This window comes from Cebus imitator, unplaced genomic scaffold (assembly GCF_001604975.1).
Source record: "Cebus imitator isolate Cc_AM_T3 unplaced genomic scaffold, Cebus_imitator-1.0 Scaffold18, whole genome shotgun sequence".
NCBI lineage: Eukaryota > Metazoa > Chordata > Mammalia > Primates > Cebidae > Cebus > Cebus imitator.
The window spans coordinates 14,372,899-14,391,454 of NW_016107333.1; the positions used below are offsets into that span (position 1 = coordinate 14,372,899).

At 37.5% G+C, this 18,556-nt stretch overlaps 1 protein-coding gene across 1 annotated transcript in view; it reads left to right on the plus strand.

Moving 5' to 3' along the window:
• Positions 1 to 18,556, plus strand: part of CFAP54 (cilia and flagella associated protein 54) — a 361,147-nt gene that overhangs the window by 195,702 nt on the left and 146,889 nt on the right. The window contains exons 49-51 of the mRNA XM_017511466.2: positions 3,646 to 3,841; positions 7,068 to 7,141; positions 8,700 to 8,869. Coding sequence (XP_017366955.1) covers positions 3,646 to 3,841; positions 7,068 to 7,141; positions 8,700 to 8,869 — 440 coding nt within the window. The remainder of the gene's footprint in view (positions 1 to 3,645; positions 3,842 to 7,067; positions 7,142 to 8,699; positions 8,870 to 18,556) is intronic.

Sequence of the window (18,556 nt, forward strand, 5' to 3'; positions counted from 1 at the left end):
GTAGGTGATGGGGAGGAAGGCAGCAAATCACACTGCCACGTGTGTTCCTATGCAACAATTTTGCATGTTCTTCACATGTACCCCAAAACCTAAAATGCAATAAAATAAATAAATGGGGAGAAAAAAAAAACCTTAGGGGTGTTGACAGCCTGTCTCTCCTGGAAAATGTGAGAGCAGAAGAGCTGTGGTACAACCATTGTTAATGGGGGGCTATGGATGGAGAAGGAGTTCATAGAACCAGCTGGCAGTTAATGCAGATAGATACACATGCTTTTTATTTTTTTAACTGCTAGGAACAGCATTAAGCAAGATATATATTTTTAATTAAATAATTTTGAGAGATATTTCCTCAAAATTGCTTTATTTTTGTCTTCCACAATTTTAATAGGAATATATCTAACTTTTATTAAATGTAATCTTATTACTTTTCTATTACTGTGCATTTTATTCCACAGAGTTCACTTTTAATTATCCTTCAGATGATTCATTGTTTTTTTCTTTTTCCTAAAAATTTGTTTTAATTTATAAGCAATTTGCCTGAACTTGGTATTAGGAAGATAGAAATACATACTCATATTTCATTTTAGTGTTCCAAGACCTTGGGATGTCTAAGAATATTTATTTCTTTCCCATCTTAAATGCCGGGGCATCCTAAAATACTTCCTTAGGGAGTGGTTTTTGGTATAAAAAGAATGTCTGTCTGATGATTTCTTCTTATGCAAAAAGAGACTAATAGTATAATGGACACTCGGTTTCTATTAGCTAATTAGTTAAAACAGTACCGTTGGTCTGCTTAAGACTCTTCAGATTACGCTTTATGATTTTTTTTTTTTTTACATAAAGGGAAAGAAGGGAGTGTTAAATAGTATTACTAATTAATCTTCTTTTGATCCTCAAGTGTTTGTGTGTAATTGTCAAGGCTCATTAAATAACTGTTTGCTGTGGAGAGAAAAGAAAAGAGAAACCTTCTCCCAACCAATCTGAAGTTTCATGCTTCAAGCTCTTTCAAACAATGGAATTTTTTTTTGTTTACATAAGGCAAATAGTTTTTCTTTTTTTCCCCCCAGAATAGATAGCCCCAACATCTGCCTTATGTATTAATTCTACAAATAAAATCAAGAGTCTATTGTGTGCAAAGCAATAGGCTTCCAATCAACATTAGTTCTGATGCTGTCAATCAACATTAGTCAATCAACAATACAGACAAACTCTAAGCTCTTATGGAGCTTGTATTTTAATGGGCAAGGCTAGTAATAACTATGATATAATAGTAAATACATAATAATATGTAAGTTATATAGTGCATTAGAAGGAGAACCATGCTATGGGAGAAAATAAATGGAACTATGCATAAAGTGAATTGGGAGCATGGGGCTATGTTGGAGATGGTAATTTTAAATGGGGTAATCAGGTTAGTCTTCACTGAAGTGGCTTTTGTGAATAGACCTGAAACAGCTAAAGGTGCAAGTCATATGAAATCTGGAAAAGGAACAATCTAAAAAGAGGGAAAGGTAAGTGCAAAGGCCCTGAGTCAAGATTGCCTAGCTTGGTGAGGGACATCTAAGCCAGTGTGGCTAGAGCTGGGTGAATGATGGGAAGCAGTAGGAGATAAGGTTAGAGAGGTCAAATTGTGAAGGGGTTGTAGGGCCATTGTAACTAGGCTGTTATCTGAACAAAATGAAGAGCCACTGGAGACTTTTGAGCAGAAGTATGTCCTGATAGATTTATGCCATAAAGGGATTACTTTTCCCAAACCCTAGAGCCCACCATGTGCCAGGTACTGTTCTGATGCCGTCAATCAAATATCTCAGTCAACCACAATACAAATTCCCAAACCTCAAACAGCCTACATTTTGTGTGTCTGTGTGTGTGCTGGAGATAATGAGTTGAGAGATGTTGAGTTTGAGATATCTGTTAGGCATCCAAGTGGAAGAGTTGAGTCAGAAATTGATTCTGTGAATTTGGAGTTCAGAAGAGAGGTTGGAGTTACACAGAAGCTGTGATTTCATCAGCCTTCAGATGAACCTAAAACCATGAGCCTGATTAAGATCACCTAAGGGGAGGGAGTGAGGAGGAAGAAGAGCACTGGGTTCCAGGACAGTCAAATATTAAGAGGTATAGCAGAAGAAGAGGAACCAGCAAGTTGGTTCAGTAGGAGCTGCGATTTTGCTAAAGAAGACAGAAAAGGAGAGGCCAGTAGGGTAAGAAGGAAACCAAGGGAGTGTGGTGGCCTGAAAGCCAAGAGGAGAAAGCATGTTCAGAAAGAGTGAGTGATCAGTAGTATCAAATTTTGATGATGAATCAAGTACAATAATTCACTGAGTCTTAAACATGCATTTTTTTTTTATATTTAATGTCTCTGAAATCAGAATGCAATTTACAGTTGATGGCATGTGACAGTTTAATTGGCATATAAAATAATGACATCAGATCAGAAGACTGATAGTTGAACATTGGATTTAGTCAAGTGCAGGCCATCAGTGAACTTGACCAAAGGGTTTGAATGTAGGGATGCAGTGGGTTTAGGAGCAAATGAAAGGAGAAAAACTAGAATTCTTTCAGAGTGTTGCTGTGAAGGGGAGCGAAGAACAGGGTAGTGGCTGGATAGGGAAGTTGGGATATAGAGAGTTTTTGGATTGTTAAAATTGAGGAGATGAAGCATGGCTGTGTGCTGATAGGAATGTTTCTGTAGAGAGTGGCATATTTATGATTTAGGAAAGAATGGCTGAGTAGGCCATTGGAGGAGGGAATGATGGCCTGAATGGTGATGCCAGCCTTGGGTAGCAGAAAGGAAGGTAGAGCTGTGGGGAGCAGATACTCAGGTGTGTGAAACAGATGGAGAAGCATGCTCTACTCTGACTGCTTAAGTTTTTTCCTAGTGAAGTGGAGGAAGCAAGGTCACTGACTGGGAAGAGAACAGGGAAAGAAGGGTTAGAATTTAGAGGAAAGAAAGATGTAAAATGGTTAAGAAAGAGAGTGAACGGACTGGCAAAATATCAAAATATTATCAGGCAGTGCTGAGGTTTGGTTGGGTAATTCACATGGAACTATTTGTATAGTTTGCCTGATTTTCTCCAGGGATGCAGGCCCTAAGAGGGCACAGAGTTGGATTTCAGAGTTGGAGCTGTGATTTTGCTAAGGAAGTGCGTTTGCTTAGGTGAGGGCCCAGGGGGTTGAGGGTGTCTATGAGAAGGGGTTCTAATGATTGACCGTGTGCTCTAAGCAGGGTAGGGAGATTGCTTGTCTGCCCATCTTTTCCTTTTCCTGTCGTAATAGCTCTGATTACTCACACTATAGGAGAGTGGCCGATGTGTGTGGCGTGGCTAATGAGCTTTCAGTTTGTCTGTTTTGTTAAAGTATCCCATCCTTCACTCTGAGCACCAGGTTTACTCTGCCACGATGGCAGAGCTGGCTTCATGAGGCACAGGTCAGAAATTGGTGGGGAACTACAGAAGCATTGTTGAACTGTTCAGATGGTTCTGATGTTACATGTCTCTCTCAATAGACCTCCCATTTATGATATCCCATGCCCAGCCCTATATCCCTTCATCCAACACCAAATACGGACTGCAAAACAATGAAGCTAATAATACCTGAAAAAAATATTTCTCTAATTTGCTCTTTTTCCTTTTTTCCATGTTTTAGGCAATTGATGAATTAAGAAATAAAGGCTTGCCTGCCATTCTGATTACAATTGGCCAACCGCATCTCTCAAATAAGTTTTATTTTGTTAAAGCATACTTTTTCCTAAGTGTGGCTGCAACAATAAATTGTGTCCCAGAAAATAAACTGAAAACAGTAATTACTGACAGGAGCAAACCAAACCTACCAAACTTGAATGGTAATTGTTTTACTTTTTGCTTATTTCCCTTTCTCCTTCCTATCCCTAACTACTGTCACTGCCCCCACTAATCTATATAAATGATCTAGTATATATTCCTCCACAGTTTTCTCTGTGCTCATATAATGACACACTTATGTACTATGTCTGGGTGTATGCACATATATATCCCTGTTTATATATATATCCATATTCATACACTTTATATATAATGCACTATCATATTTACACATACATAATAGAACTTATTTATTTACATGATTATAAATTTATAATAAATTTATAATTTGTTATATTTGTAAATATACCATTTTGTAAATAAATTATAAATTCTATCATGTATGTGTAAATATATGATAGTGCATTATATTTGAAAAATGTGAATATACCATTTACAAAATGGTATATTCACATTTTTCTGCATCTGGTATTTCCCATGCAGAAAAACTTCACTGAAATCACTCCAAGTCTACTGCTTTGCTTTGGTCCACTGTATTGACTGTATAGTATTCTAGGCCATGAACATCCCCCATGAATGTTCCTTGGAAATGAAGTGCATGCACAGTGCAGCAATAGAGGAAAGACTGAATAAGAAGGAATGTGTACCTCCATTGCTGCACATGCACTTCATTTCCAAGGAATATTGCTGCAGTGCTACATACCCACATGGCATAGCGTATCTTTCTGTGGGGCATATACCCCATGGATGGGATTTATGGGCCATAGGGTAATTTCCAATTGTATTAGATGTTGCCTTAAAAATAGTGGTTTTCACTATTCAGCATGATGTTTTAACTTTGGGTTTTTCCATAGATATCCTTTATCAGGTTGAGCAATTTCTCTTCTATTAGTTTGTCAAGTAATTTTTATCATGAAAAGGTGTTGAATTTTATTAAATGCTCTATCTGCATCTATTGGGTGATTATATGGTTCTTGCATTTTATTCTATTGATATGGTATATTACATTAATTGATTTTTGGTTATTTAACCAACCTTACATTCTTGGGTTAAGTGCCACTTAATCATGGTTTATAATTTTTTTGTAGACGGAGTTTCATTCTCTCTTCCAGGCTGGAGTGCAGTGGTGTGAGCTTGGATTTAGCCAAGTGCAGGCCATTGGTGAACTTGACCAAAGGGTTAGGATGTGGGGATGGAGTGGGTTTAGGAGCTTGGCTCACTGCAACCTCTGCCTCTGGGTTCTAGTTATTCCCCTGCATCAGCCTCCCAAGTTGCTGGGACAACGGGCACCTGCCACCATGCCCAGCTAATTTTTTGCATTTTCAGTAGAGACAGTGTTTCACCATGTTGGCCAGGCTAGTCTCGAACTCCTGACCTCAAGTGATCCGCCTGCCTCTGCCTCCCAAAGTGCTGGGATTACAGGTGTGAGCCACTGCGCTTGTCCTGTAATTCTTTTTACCTGTTAGATTCTGTTTGCTAGCATTTTGTTGAAGATGATTGCATTCATACTCAAGAGATATTTGTCTGTAGTTTTCTTGTAGTGTCTTTGTCTAGTTTTGATAACAGAGTAATACTGAGGCCTCTAATTTAAAATGTAAGTTTCATTATTCAGGTATGATGAGACCAACAGATCAGATGACTGCCATTGAGAAAACAGTTGCAGTTTCCAAGAGGAAGGGCGTATAATACAGCGGTGGGAGAAGGGCACTCAGGGAAGCTAGGCTGTGTCTCAGGAGGCAGAGGACAGTGGGAGGAAAACATGAGCAAGAACTTTTATGGTGGTTGCTATGCAAGTGGATTGAGTAAAAGCAGGGTGAACAGGCTTAGTATCTGAATAATTTTAGTTTGAATAATTTTAGTGAGCCCTGGGCAGGGGTGCTAACAATAGCCAAGGTATGGAACCTAAGTGTCCAGCAATGGATTAATGGATAAAGAAAATATGGTGTATAACACAATGGAATATTATTCAGCCATAAAAAATAATGAACTCCTGTCATTTGTAGCAACATAGATAGAACTGGAGGACATTATGTTAAGTGAAATAGGATATGATTCTTAATGCTCTGTTTTGTACTACTGATTTTCCTGGCTTCCTGTGTTAATAAAATAGTTAATTTGATTTTATAACTGAAAAATATTTGTTAGCTCCTATGTTATTTGAGAATTGAGAATCTAACAGTGAAAATAAACACAAAAATACTATCTTAAAACTTGTTATGATAGAAAAATACAATAAATCAAATGAATAAAGGTATTGTGGGTTACATGGTAACAAGTGCTTTGGAAAGCAGGAAAGGGGGTAGGGAGTGCAGGAGTGGGTGTAATTTGAAATAGCATTGTCAGGAAGAGTCTTACTAAACAGATGACATTTGAGCACATGTCTAAAAGAGGAAGGGGAATGAGATGTGAGTTTCTGAGGAAGCGTATTCTAGGTAAAGGGAACAAATACTGAGACCCTGAGATGGGTGTGCATCTGGCATGCTTGAGGAACAGCTGGAGCCCAGTGTGGCTGAAGCAGAGTGAACAAAGGTGAAAGTTCTAGGAGATGCTGTCAAGGAGATAACAGAGTGATTATGGAAGGCTTTGAAGGTCATAATAAAAAGATTTGTCTTTTATTCTGAGTGAGTTGGAACACCATTGGAAAAGTTTTAAGAGGAAGAGCTAAAAGTTTCTAAAGCCTAACTCTGGTTTCTGTATTGAAACTAGGTTAGGCTATGGGGTTGGGGGAACTAAAAGGGTGAATAATTATAGGAGTATAATCATATTTCCTTTTAGAAGGCTATTGAATTATTCAAGTTAGAGCTTATGATGGCTTCAACAAGAGTAGTAGCAGTGGAGGTGGTGAGAAGTAGCCAGATTCTGGATATGCCTTGAAGGTGGAGTCAAAAAGATTTGAAAGGGAAGACCAGAAGGTCACTTTGGGGTGTATAATCCCAGCACTTTGGGAGACTGAGGCAGCTGGATCACTTGAGCTCAGGAGTTCAAGACTAGCCTGGGCAACATCTTTACAAAAAATCCATCTTTACAAAAAATTCAAAAATTAGCTGGGTGTGTTGGTGTGTACCCATAGTCCTAGCTACTCGGGAGGCTGAGGTGAGAAGGCTTGAGCCCAAGAGGCGAAGGTTGTAGTGTGAGATTTTGCCACTGCACTCCAGCCTGGGTGACAGAGCCAGACTATGTCTCAAAATAAAATAAAATAAACCTAGAATTAATATTTAAACTAACCATAGATATCCTTGGTCCCTCCAAAATTTTGTGTCTTTATAGAGATATATTCAAAAAATGATGGAGGTTCATTTTATCATCTTACAAACAATGAGGTCACTCTTAGCATGCTAAAGGTAAGTTTGAAACTGTTTTCAAACTATAGTAAGTTAGTTACCAAAATGCAGTATTAGTCCCTGGATGGGCCCACTTTCAGAGTCATGCTTGCTCTTGTGAGAGCAGTTACCTTTTCTTGCATAAGAATGGGTTGGAGCCAGAGATGGAGTTTACTCCTCATGAGAAAAGTGGATGTCTAGTGGTGTCAGGTTTTGACTTCACAACCTGATTAAGGTGCTTCAGAAAATATGATTCATTATTTGGTGTGATATGAGTATTCCATGCCCTGTTTATCATTTCCCAATAATAGTGATGACAATGGCAACAGCAGCTTTTGCATGACTATTTAATTTCTATAACTTTATGATGTAGGTGGTAACCATTTTTGATCTGTGCTGTGCTGAACCATGAGAAAACTGAGGCTTAGACAGTCTAAGAATTTGACTAACATCATACAACCAACAGAATACAGATCCAGGAGAAGGACTACATCTTTTTGATTCAAAATCCATGTTCTTAAACGTTATACTAAATTGCCCTAATATTTCTATAATATTCACTACTCTGCACAAATGCATTTTTAGAGGCCTGTCACTTGAAAGATTGGTCTCTTTATCTTCTGCCATGTCAGGTTGTTATTTACTATTGATTGTCTACTGTAAAATATCATTATCTTCACATTACCAACTAGGTGACCATACTTTAACTTGAAATACAGTTGGTCCGCATTAGTCACAGATTCTGTGTTTGCTAATTTGCAGATCCACTGAAATTTATCTGTAATCTGAAAATCAATACTCTTGGCACTTACTTGGCTATCCGTGAACACACACAGAGCATAGAAAAATTTGAGCTGCCCGATGCACACATTCCCAGTTGAGATGAACAAGGAGATGCTCTTTTTGTTGCCACCCTCATACTGTAAACAAGTGTCCTTTTCATGGTCTGTTTATTACCATGCCCTTTGCATTTTTGTCAATATTTACAATGACTCTCCAGCATAGTGCTGAAGTGCTGTCGAGCATTTCTAAGTGTAAGAATGCTGTGGTGTCCCTTATGGAGAAACTATGTGTGTTAGATAAACTTCCTTCAGATATGAATGCTATTGGCCGTGAGTTCAAGGTTAGTGAATTAACAGTATATGTGACATATGCTGTTATATATCCTTAGCCATAAGCACACAATAAACAAGGCTATGCATTGAGCAGTTAATGAAAATGTTGTGACCAGAGGCTCTCAGGTACTTTTCTCCATCTCCCCGAGGAGCAATGCTTCAGTATCCAGTAATCAGTGCAACAACTTTAGAGGACATAACCACTGTGATTAGTAAGCACCAGCTGTGCCTACAAAAAGGGGTCACTGTCATGTATGCTTATGCTTGCTTTTACTTTCCTTTTCATTTTCTGTTGCCTTTTCACTTTTTGCTGAATTTTCTTCTCTGGTGATTAAATACAGAGTTCTTTTTTGGTCTTCCATTCATTGTTACTTTTCAGTACATGAAAAATCTTTGCTAAAGAAGAAGGAGACATCATTTGTATTATTTTTGAATTCACATGATATATGGTATCCTTTCCTTAGTCAACTTTACTAATGGAAGCTGAGGACAGGCTAAACATCCTTCTGTCGGAGGTGGAACATCCAGGGCTCAAGACCCTGTCTCAGTGCTCCGCTGGCGAGCTGGAGATTGTGGTGGAGGCCAGGCTTCAGCTGGCTGCAGCTGCTCTGCAGAGGCATCGGGCAGCATACAGGTGTGTCTGTCTATGCACAGGGGAGGGATACCTTGGAAGAGAGTTTCTTCACCCTAGTTTGTTAAAGGGACTTAAGTGTTATGTAAGTTTTAGAAATTCCTACATCCGTAGCATACTTGCTTTTTATTATTCAGGGAAGTTTTCATACATGATTACACTTAAAATTGTAGTTCTGGCTGGCCATGGTGGCTCATGCCTTTAATCCTAGCACTTTGGGAGGCTGAAGGGGGGGCAAATGACTTGAGGTCAGGAGTTCGAGACCAGCCTGGCCAACATGGTGAAACCCTGTCTCTACTAAAAATACAAAAATTAACCAGGCTTTGTGGGGGCGCCTGCGATCCCAGCTACTTGAGAGGCTGAGGCAGGAGAATCACTTGAGTCCGGAAGGCACATGTTGCAATGAGCCTAGATTGCGCTCCCGCACTCCAGCCTGGGTGAAAGAGTGAGACTCTGTCTCAAAAAAATAAAATAAAAAATTACAGTTCTCAACAAAGCAATTATTTTATGAAGGCACACAGCTGGGTTGTTTAATTTCATATGTAGAATGAACAAATTAACAATGCTTTCATTTTTTTATACATTTAATTTACTTTTTAAAAAGACTAAACCTTTTTACAAATAAAACCTATGGAGTGATTTTTTTCTAAAACACTGAATTAAAATATTAAAAACAAACTCTATTTTGAAAAAGTAACAGTTTTTGCAGCATATTGCACTAAACTATTACACTGTTGTGGGTGGCTGATTATTTCAATGTGCTGTAATTGTTATTGTCAGCTCTTTTATGTAGTTTGTTCATCAATTTATTTATTTAGTCAACCAATATCTGTTGACTGTCTCATTGCCAGGCCCTGATCTAGACACTAAAGATTTAAATATGCATAGAATAGAATTTATGTATCCGTATGCTCGCAGATATATAAGCAATCAGGTAGAGTGGTAAAAATAATATAGTGATTTTTTTCATATTTAATAATATGGAAATCTACATTCAAGAATTTCCCCATGCTATTTGTGATAAACACTTCTATCATGAGGTCCTCTGACACATTCAATAATGATTCATCTAATGGTGATTCAATAATGATTCATTTAATAATACACAAATTTCTTACCATTCATTAATTTATTTAAAAATAATTTTGTGCACCTACAATATGCTAGGCACTGTTTGAAGCTCCTGGGACATATCAGTGGCCCAATACTCATATATAGAATCTAGACAAAATATATAACAACACTGACCAAAATCTTGCCCTATATTCTAATAGATAATAAACATGCTGACAATAAACTATGAACACAAGTAAATTACAGAGTGTGGACAAAAATGACAAGTGCTGTGGAGAATATAAGGAGTAGAGGTTGGAGGGGGAGGTGTTACCATTTTAAAATTTTGTGATTGTAATAAAGAGTGTGACTCCATTTTGATGTTCAATGGCTGACAGCTTTCAAGCCCGACCACTCCCCTTCCTCTGCCCCACGCCCAAGCAGAGCAAGCAGATAAGAAAGCCCAGCTAGCTGTTCCCTCCTTTGGTGTTAGTGGGAAATTCAAACCATGTAAGTCCTGGCCCACGTGCAGGAACTCTTACCCCAGTGCCACCCACCAGCCACCATGCAATTCCGAGCCAGTCTCTTTTCCTTGCTCTCTCCATACATTTTCTCACCTGTTTGGGAACCTGCGCAGATCTTCTTGGTAGATCTCATTATCTGAGCAGTACACCCTTTCATACCTTCTTGATGTGGGTGTGTGTGGGATCAGTCTTGACATCTGAACTACATTTTGGGTGGTCAGGGCAGGCGTCATTGATGAGGTGACATCTGAACAAAGTACTTAAATGAGGAATTAACCATGCAAATATAGAGAAAGTGTTCCAGGCCATGGGAACATGCTTGATACACGTTTGAGGGACAGCTCAAGGTCTCTTGTGGCTAGGGCGGAATGAGTTTGGGGCAGACTTGCAAGGGAGATCTCCAAAGAGGTGACTGGTGGACAAGGAGATTACAAAGGACCTTTTGGCTGGGTAAAGACTAACTTTTACTGTGAGTGAAGCGGGGAGTCATTGTAGAGTTTTGACCAGAGGAGTGACATGATCTGATTTTCATTGTAAAGGGATGGCTCTTGCTGTTATTATGAGAATTGATGATAAGAAGAAAAGGGTGTGAAAACAAGGAGATGAATTAAGGAGGCCATTATAATAATGGAAATACGGTGCAGTTTTACCAGTGTGATAGCACTGGAGGTAATGAGAAGTACTTGGGTTCTGAGTAAATTTTGAAGGTAGAGCCATTCGATTTTATAGATATTGTATGTAAGTTGTGAGAAAAAGAGAGGAGTCAAAAAAGAAGTGGTTATTAACTGAAATGGGGAGGTTGTGGGGGTGCAGCTTATTTAGGGGAAACATCAGGAGTTAAAATTTAGATATATATAGTTTGAGATGTCCCTTAGATGTATAATTGAAGATGTCAAATATTCTGAGAGTCTTTAGAATATAGGCAGTGTTATTCAAATGTTCCCAGCATAAAGAAAAGATAATTGTGTAAGGTGATGGATATACCAATCCCCCCTATTTAATTATTATACATTATGTAATGTATCAAATATTACACGTACCCTGGAAATATATACATCTATTAAGCATCAATAAAAAATACAATCATAAAAATCATACAAATTTAAAAATACAGTGTAACAACTAAAAAATAAATAAATAAAGGCAGAATTTTAATACTGAATAAGCTCCGTTAGGGAGTAGAAATAGATGGAAGAGAGAAAAGGACCAAGGACCAAGCCCTGAGTTTTGTACTCCATCTTTACGAGACTGAGGAGGAAATGAGAAGCCGGCAAAGGAAACTGAGAAGTGGCCAGTAAGAAGAAAACCAAGAGATTATGGAATCCTGAAAGCCAAGTGAAGAAAGTGATCAAGGAGAATGGAGTGACCAACTGTGCCACAAACTTCTGATAGATTGAGTAACATAAGAATAGAGAGTTGACCACTGGATTTAGCCTAGAGGCTAATGGTGACCTTCACAGAAGTAACCTTAGAAGATGCTTAGGAAAGATTATGTTTAGAGTGGTTTATGAGAGAATGGGAAGAGAATTTGGAGCCTACAAATAAAGATGATTCTTTGGAAGAGCTTTACTGTGAAGGAGAGCAGAGAAAGAGGGTGACTGCAGTTGGTAGAAGTAAGGTCAAGACAAAGTCTCTTGAGAGAGAGGGAAATGAAAAAGAGCCAGTGCAGAGAGCAAATGTGATGTTCTGATATGATTGGCACACAATAGGGTAGGAGCCCAGTCCAGTCTTCTCTTTTTCTCTAATCTAGAATAAAGTTATCTTCTACCTTGGGGATACAGACTTTTTCCATCTGTGTTCCTGGCAGGCACCTAGTCTCTGGGGGCTAGCCGGGAGACTGGGTGCCTGCTAGGAACACAGATGGAAAAAGTCACCCAAGAGAAATCAGTTCCCCAGGCTGATGCCATTAGAAATTGTGGGGTCCAAATTGGCATGATCCATGAAATGTAGAAACCCTGAGAAATTAGCTTAAAATGGTCCTGACATCATAGGGCTAGAACAGAGGCAAACCCTGAACAGTCTCATAGAGGTTAACTCGGGAAATACAAGACTCTTGTGGAAAATAATTCCCACCAAAGATAGCACAGAATCAAATACTATAAATCAAATGAAGAAACAGCCATAACAGAGAGTTAGCAGACACAGTAAATGGCAGACTTTACAGCCCAAGAAATAAACTGTTCAACGATAGGAAGGATAGAAGAGAATCTACAAAGCAGCAATGAGACAACATAGAAAAGGAACAGATGAATTTGGAAAACAGCCAAATAGAAATTCTGTAAATGAAAAAATATAGTCACTGAATGAGAAAAGAAATGATCAAGTTGGATGAAAAATATTGTTTTTTCTCTCCTTAATTTTTTAATTTATAATGAAATTCTGTGCATTAAACCCCATTCAAATTGAAATTTGGAAGAGCAGTTACATTTAAGACTTTTAGACTGTCATTCTGTTTAAACAGGAGAATCCCACTTAACGTGTTTCCCAAAGGGTAAATCAATTCAGCAGAAATCCTCATTTGCTTTGATTGGAAACATATAATCATCTCATCAGTATAAGCCTATAAGCTTTGACTGAAGGCTATTTCATGACTAATCACATCTAAATCTAGATGACAGTAGAGGCGTTGGGAGATTTATATTTTTTTGTAGTTTCTAAGCAGTGATGAACATCTGTAAAGTATGTTTGGAGCAGTGATTCTCAAAGTGTGGTCTGCACATCTCTGGGGGTGTCTCCTAGACCCCTTGGGCATGGGGGTGCCCATTTTTATTAACCATGTTAATAAAACTAAGACATCATTTGCCTTATTCACTGTGTTATTCACACTGATGCTACAGAAACAACAATAAGACTTCTGGCGTCTCACCATGAATCAAAGCAGCAGCCCCAAACTGTACTAGTAATCATTGCTGTCTTCACTGCTGTACACTTACACAATTAAAAAAATAATGCCAATTTCACTTAAGAATGTCCTTGGTGATGCTATGCAGCCATAAGAAAGAATGAGTTCATGTCCTTTGCAGAGACATGGATGAAGCTGGAAACTATCATTCTCAGCAAACTGACACAAGAACAGAGAACCAAACACCGCATGTTCTCACTCATAAGTGGGTGTTGAACAATGAAAACACATGGACACAGGGAGGGGAACATCACACACTGGGGCCTGTTGTGGGGGTGGGGAGATTGGGGAGGGGATAGCATTAGGAGAAATACCTAATGTAGATGACGGGGCAATGGATGCAGCAAACCGCCATGGCACGTGTATATCTATGTAACAAACCTGCATGTTTGGCACATGTACCCCAGAACTTAAAGCATAATAATAATAAAATTAGAGATTAAAATATAAATAAATAACTGCTATAAAAGCATAAGTAAAAAAAAAATGCCCTTGGCGAAGGAGTAGAATCTTGTACTTACAAATCCTTACCCTTGGATGTATATTTTTAACATCTTTTGGGAATATTATATGGGAAATATGCCTAGGTATGTCTGCTGCTTGTGAAAGCTTATGGTTGACTTGTGTAAGAATGTGTATGATAGAATTGAGAGTTGGATAGGCTGCTTTCTTCATGGAATACCATTTTCATTTGAAAACAACTGACAAACTATGGTTATTCAGACTTGGGCATTTGGCAAACGTTTTACTGAAAATGAGCAAAGTGAGTATGCCACTTCTGGGGAAAGAACTGATAGAATTTGTTGCCAATGATATAATTTAAACTTTCACAGGAAAACTAGAAGTTTGGGAAACTTGTATGAGCCACCACGAGCTTGACAATTTTCTAATGTTTAGATTTTTTTCTGTAAGATTGGTAGAAATACTAAAAACATGACTTTAAAAAATATTATATAATAAAATGCTTCAACATTTGGGGAATCTATGTAACTCAGAAAGACAATATTTGCTAAATGACTGATGTATAATGTTACAAAATCCCAGTGAATAAGATAGAGCAGTAGCTTTTAATGGAACAGAGTAGGGAAAGTTCATCAAAGTGTGGTACTAGATTATACATTGCAACAAACTTTCTAAAAAACTATCACTTGTCACATAATAGTTATTACTTTGATACTACTTTAGTGTAGTATCAAAGAAGAATATTAACAGTTATTTGAAGCAGCCATTTAAATACTTCTCCCATTTCCAATGACTGTGTGACACTTAATCTTCTTCATACGCTTCAACCAAAACAATATTTTAGAAAAACTGAGTGTAGAAAAAGGTATGAGAAGTGTGTGTGTGTGTATTTTGAGACAGTCTTGCTGTGTCACCCAGGCTGGAGTGGTGCAGTAGCAGGATCTCAGCTCACTTCAACTGCCACCTCCTGGGTTCCACCGATTTTCCTGTCTCAGCTTCCTGAGTAGCCGGGATAACAGTCACACACCATAATGCCTGGCTAATTTTTACATTTTTAGTAGACATGGGGTTTCACCATGTTGGCCAGGCTGGTCTTGGAACTCTTGACCTCAAGTAATCCACTCACCTTGGCCTCCCAAAGTACTGTGATTACAGGAATGAGCCACCATACCTGACCACTTGGTAGGTTGTTTTTTATTAAACCAGACATTGAAGAGATCTATGGGATTCTTCTCATGAATTTTTTTGAAAATATAGTCGTTTGCATAAAATATTTTATTTATGCTAATGTGTAATAGGCTTACTATTGTTAAGATGAATTAATAAATGTTAAGGAAGCTAAGACATTTTTAGCTGAATTTCTAATGTTGGCAAATGTTGATGGATCTGTTTTGGGTTCTCAATAATTTTTAAAGGTATGAAGAGGTGCTAAGAATAAAAAACTCGAGAACCACTGGCTTAGAATATTGTCACATGTATAGCTATTTTTAAGGACACATGGTAGTTGATGGTAGAATACACTTAGCATAATAACATACCATTTTCCCCATTGGAGTTTGAAGGGAGAAGAAATTTTTGCTATATAATTCTCTATAGAACTTTTTTTTTTTTTTTCAAATTACATGTTGGAGAACAACAGCAGCCCTAGAAAATATCATTCACCTTCATTGCTTTCCCAGCTCTCTGTGTATCCTGTACCTTTTTGGTATGAAGGATTTGAGTGGCTTTTATTCTTTTTAGGGAGAAAGAGTGAAATGAGAAACTAAAAATTACAAAATGGCCATAGAAAGGACTGTCATAATAGAACTTTAATTTGAAGACCAGATAGACATATGCAAATAGTGTGCAAGTATATCAGAACTACTCCTACTTTAAATACATGAGCCTGGCCCTTGGGACAAAACCTGCAAAAAAACTTTGATATTATTGCCTTTTTGGAGCAGAGTTGTCATTTAGGGGAAGCCTACTGTCAAGATGAATGAGTTTTTCTCATGTGAACTTTATCCCCTGTGAGCTTCTGTTTGGGCACTGCTGAGAGTGTTGGACAGTCCCTTTTCCAAATGATGGTTAGCTTGACATTTCATGATACTTCTAATAAAATTATGTGTCAAGGAAATGGAAAGGCACATTCCCTAGGGTGACAGGTAGAGTGAGCTGCATGGATTTTATGAGAACAAACTGACCATTTTTTGTCATGAATGTTAATAAGAAATAAACGGGATCAAAGTTATTCAAATTGTATTTTTACTTCTTCTAGGGTTGCCCCTTTCTTTCAGAATCCTGTGGTTTGTATTTTTTTAAATAAATATACCATCCTGTTTTCCTTTATATTTATTGTTTAAATGGAAAAATATTTGGGCCTTTTAATTTTGTGTCAGAATGAAACTTTCTTCTTTTGGGATTTTTAGATTGTTGGCAGTGGATAATCCTCAAATACTTTCTGTCTGTCTAGTGTAGTGGAGAAACTAGAAATTTTCTGTTCTGCAACTAAGCAGTACCGAGTGGATTAGGACATATTGGTATGGCTTATATTTTATTCATTAAGTTTTTGGTTTAGCAAGATACCAAACCTCATACTTTGTTTCTCTTAAAATCTGAATTTGAATTTCAAGATGAGAAGAATGGGAGTTTTCTATCAGCCATTCTGAGTTGGCCTTGGACGCTAATGAGTAAATGAGGTGCCTCAGGAATGTGTGTAGCCTTGAGGGAGGGAGAGTCTGGGGAGGGACGTTTCCTGTGTACACGCTGAGTCCATGTTCTGTTTGCTGTTGTTATTTTCTTGTTTAGTTTTATTTTAAATAAAAAAACAAGTTAGATAATCACAGTATCTTAGAAAATGTTCTCCAAATATCTAAACGATTTTAATGGCTCAGCAAAATCTTAAGAGTTTAAAATTCAGTAATTGCTAGAAGATTGGGATGTTATTTAACAAATTATAAAAAAAATCAATTTAGCCTCTCCCCACCTCTCCTGGGCAACTCAGTACACTAATAATGATAATACCTAGCATGCATTATGTGCCTCTGCTTGCCAAGCACTCCTGTTTGCTAAGTACACTCCATGCTTACTAGAATGTCAGCTCCATCAGGGCAGGGATTCTTGTTTGACTTCTTTACTGTTGTATTTATAGCGCCTGGATTTCTTCCTGGCCCATAGCAGATGCTTAATATGTATTTTTGGATTATTATAAGAATTAAATAAGATAGTTATTCTATGAAAGGATCTTATTTAATCTTTGTAATAATCCTATGTCATGAAGTTTGCACTGTTATTATCATCATTACTGCTTTATAGATGATGAGATTGATAATTGGGGTTCACAAGATCGTGCAGTTAATATGTGGCAAAAGTGGGATTTGATCTCTCTGTCTCCAATGTATGAATTCTTAAAAAATATTAAGTTATTTCAGATGAACTTTAAAGTTTTTTTTAAAGAAGAAAATGCAATTAAATAACAATCTCTAGAAAGATATATTTCCAAAATTCAACTGACTATAAAGAAAAATGTCAACTGATTTAATCTGTTGAATACTTTAATTTTGTAAGTTCAATAACAACAAACCCCTTACAGCCACAATACACAGGAAAACAAGATTGTACTTGTAGTAAATATGACAAATAGTTCCTATCATTTTTACATAAAATTGATAAAAAGACACTGTTGACAAATGGTCATATACCATAAACTTTTCGTCAAAAAGAAGAAATTATGACTAGTATGTATACATCTGGAAAAATATCCGTCCAGTTACAAAGTGAAGTTCAAGCAGTGAATGAGGTCCAGATCTCTACCGGAAAAATACCATCGGGAAAATATTCCCTGATAGGTTCTCTACCAACTTCCCATTGAAAGACATGTTGCCCCACAGCGATAGAAAAATGTAAAAGCTTTAATAGAGTTGAAAACTAAGGATAATAATTCTACTTTTGCAAGAGGTGGGAAAACTATTTTTCAACTGGTCCCCATAGATGAAGATGGAGTGAGAACCACAAGGGATCATGTACATCCACTTTATCCCCTCAAAGGATCAGCAATGTGGACCAGGAAAGAAGAGAAGAGTGGTCCCTCTACCTTCTAAACACGTAACTCAGAAGGTGTTCACCATCCAGAAACCTGGGCAAGTACCCTAACACTCTGCAGGGGCTTACGGAACTATTCCAGCCAACGGAAGAGATCCATCTCATAGTTAAGAGTGAGGAACTAGGCAGTGGTTCTGTAAAAATGACTGGTGGGTAGGCACTGGAGCTAGTTTGGGCTCAGTGTAAATAATGATAAGTTTGCATAGAATGCAGATGTCCAAACTAATTCCTCAAAAAGGTGATAGAGTATAAAGATAATTAACAATGACTTGGAATAATATATCAGATTATAATAACCAAGTGAATGTGGGAGAGATAGGGTAATTAAAAAGAACTAAATTCTTCATCCTATATGCAGGGAATCAAAATGTGTTATTTCATTTTATACATTGAGAAATAGAGAAGCAGAGTAGAGAAATTATGTTTTTAAGATGGATTAATGGAGAAGTATGCTTTGGAAAATATTAAAAATAACTGTGATTAGAATCTAAACCAGGATATATATATTTCAAATCAGTGTGGAAAATAGAAGGGAAATAGTCTTACAGCAAAAGACACAAAACAAAGGAAAAAGGAAGAATACACTCAGCATAAAATAATAGAAGAAAACAAGGCATGTTAATTATGTGCATAAATGTAAACTTGTTGAAATACACTGGATTTGTGAGG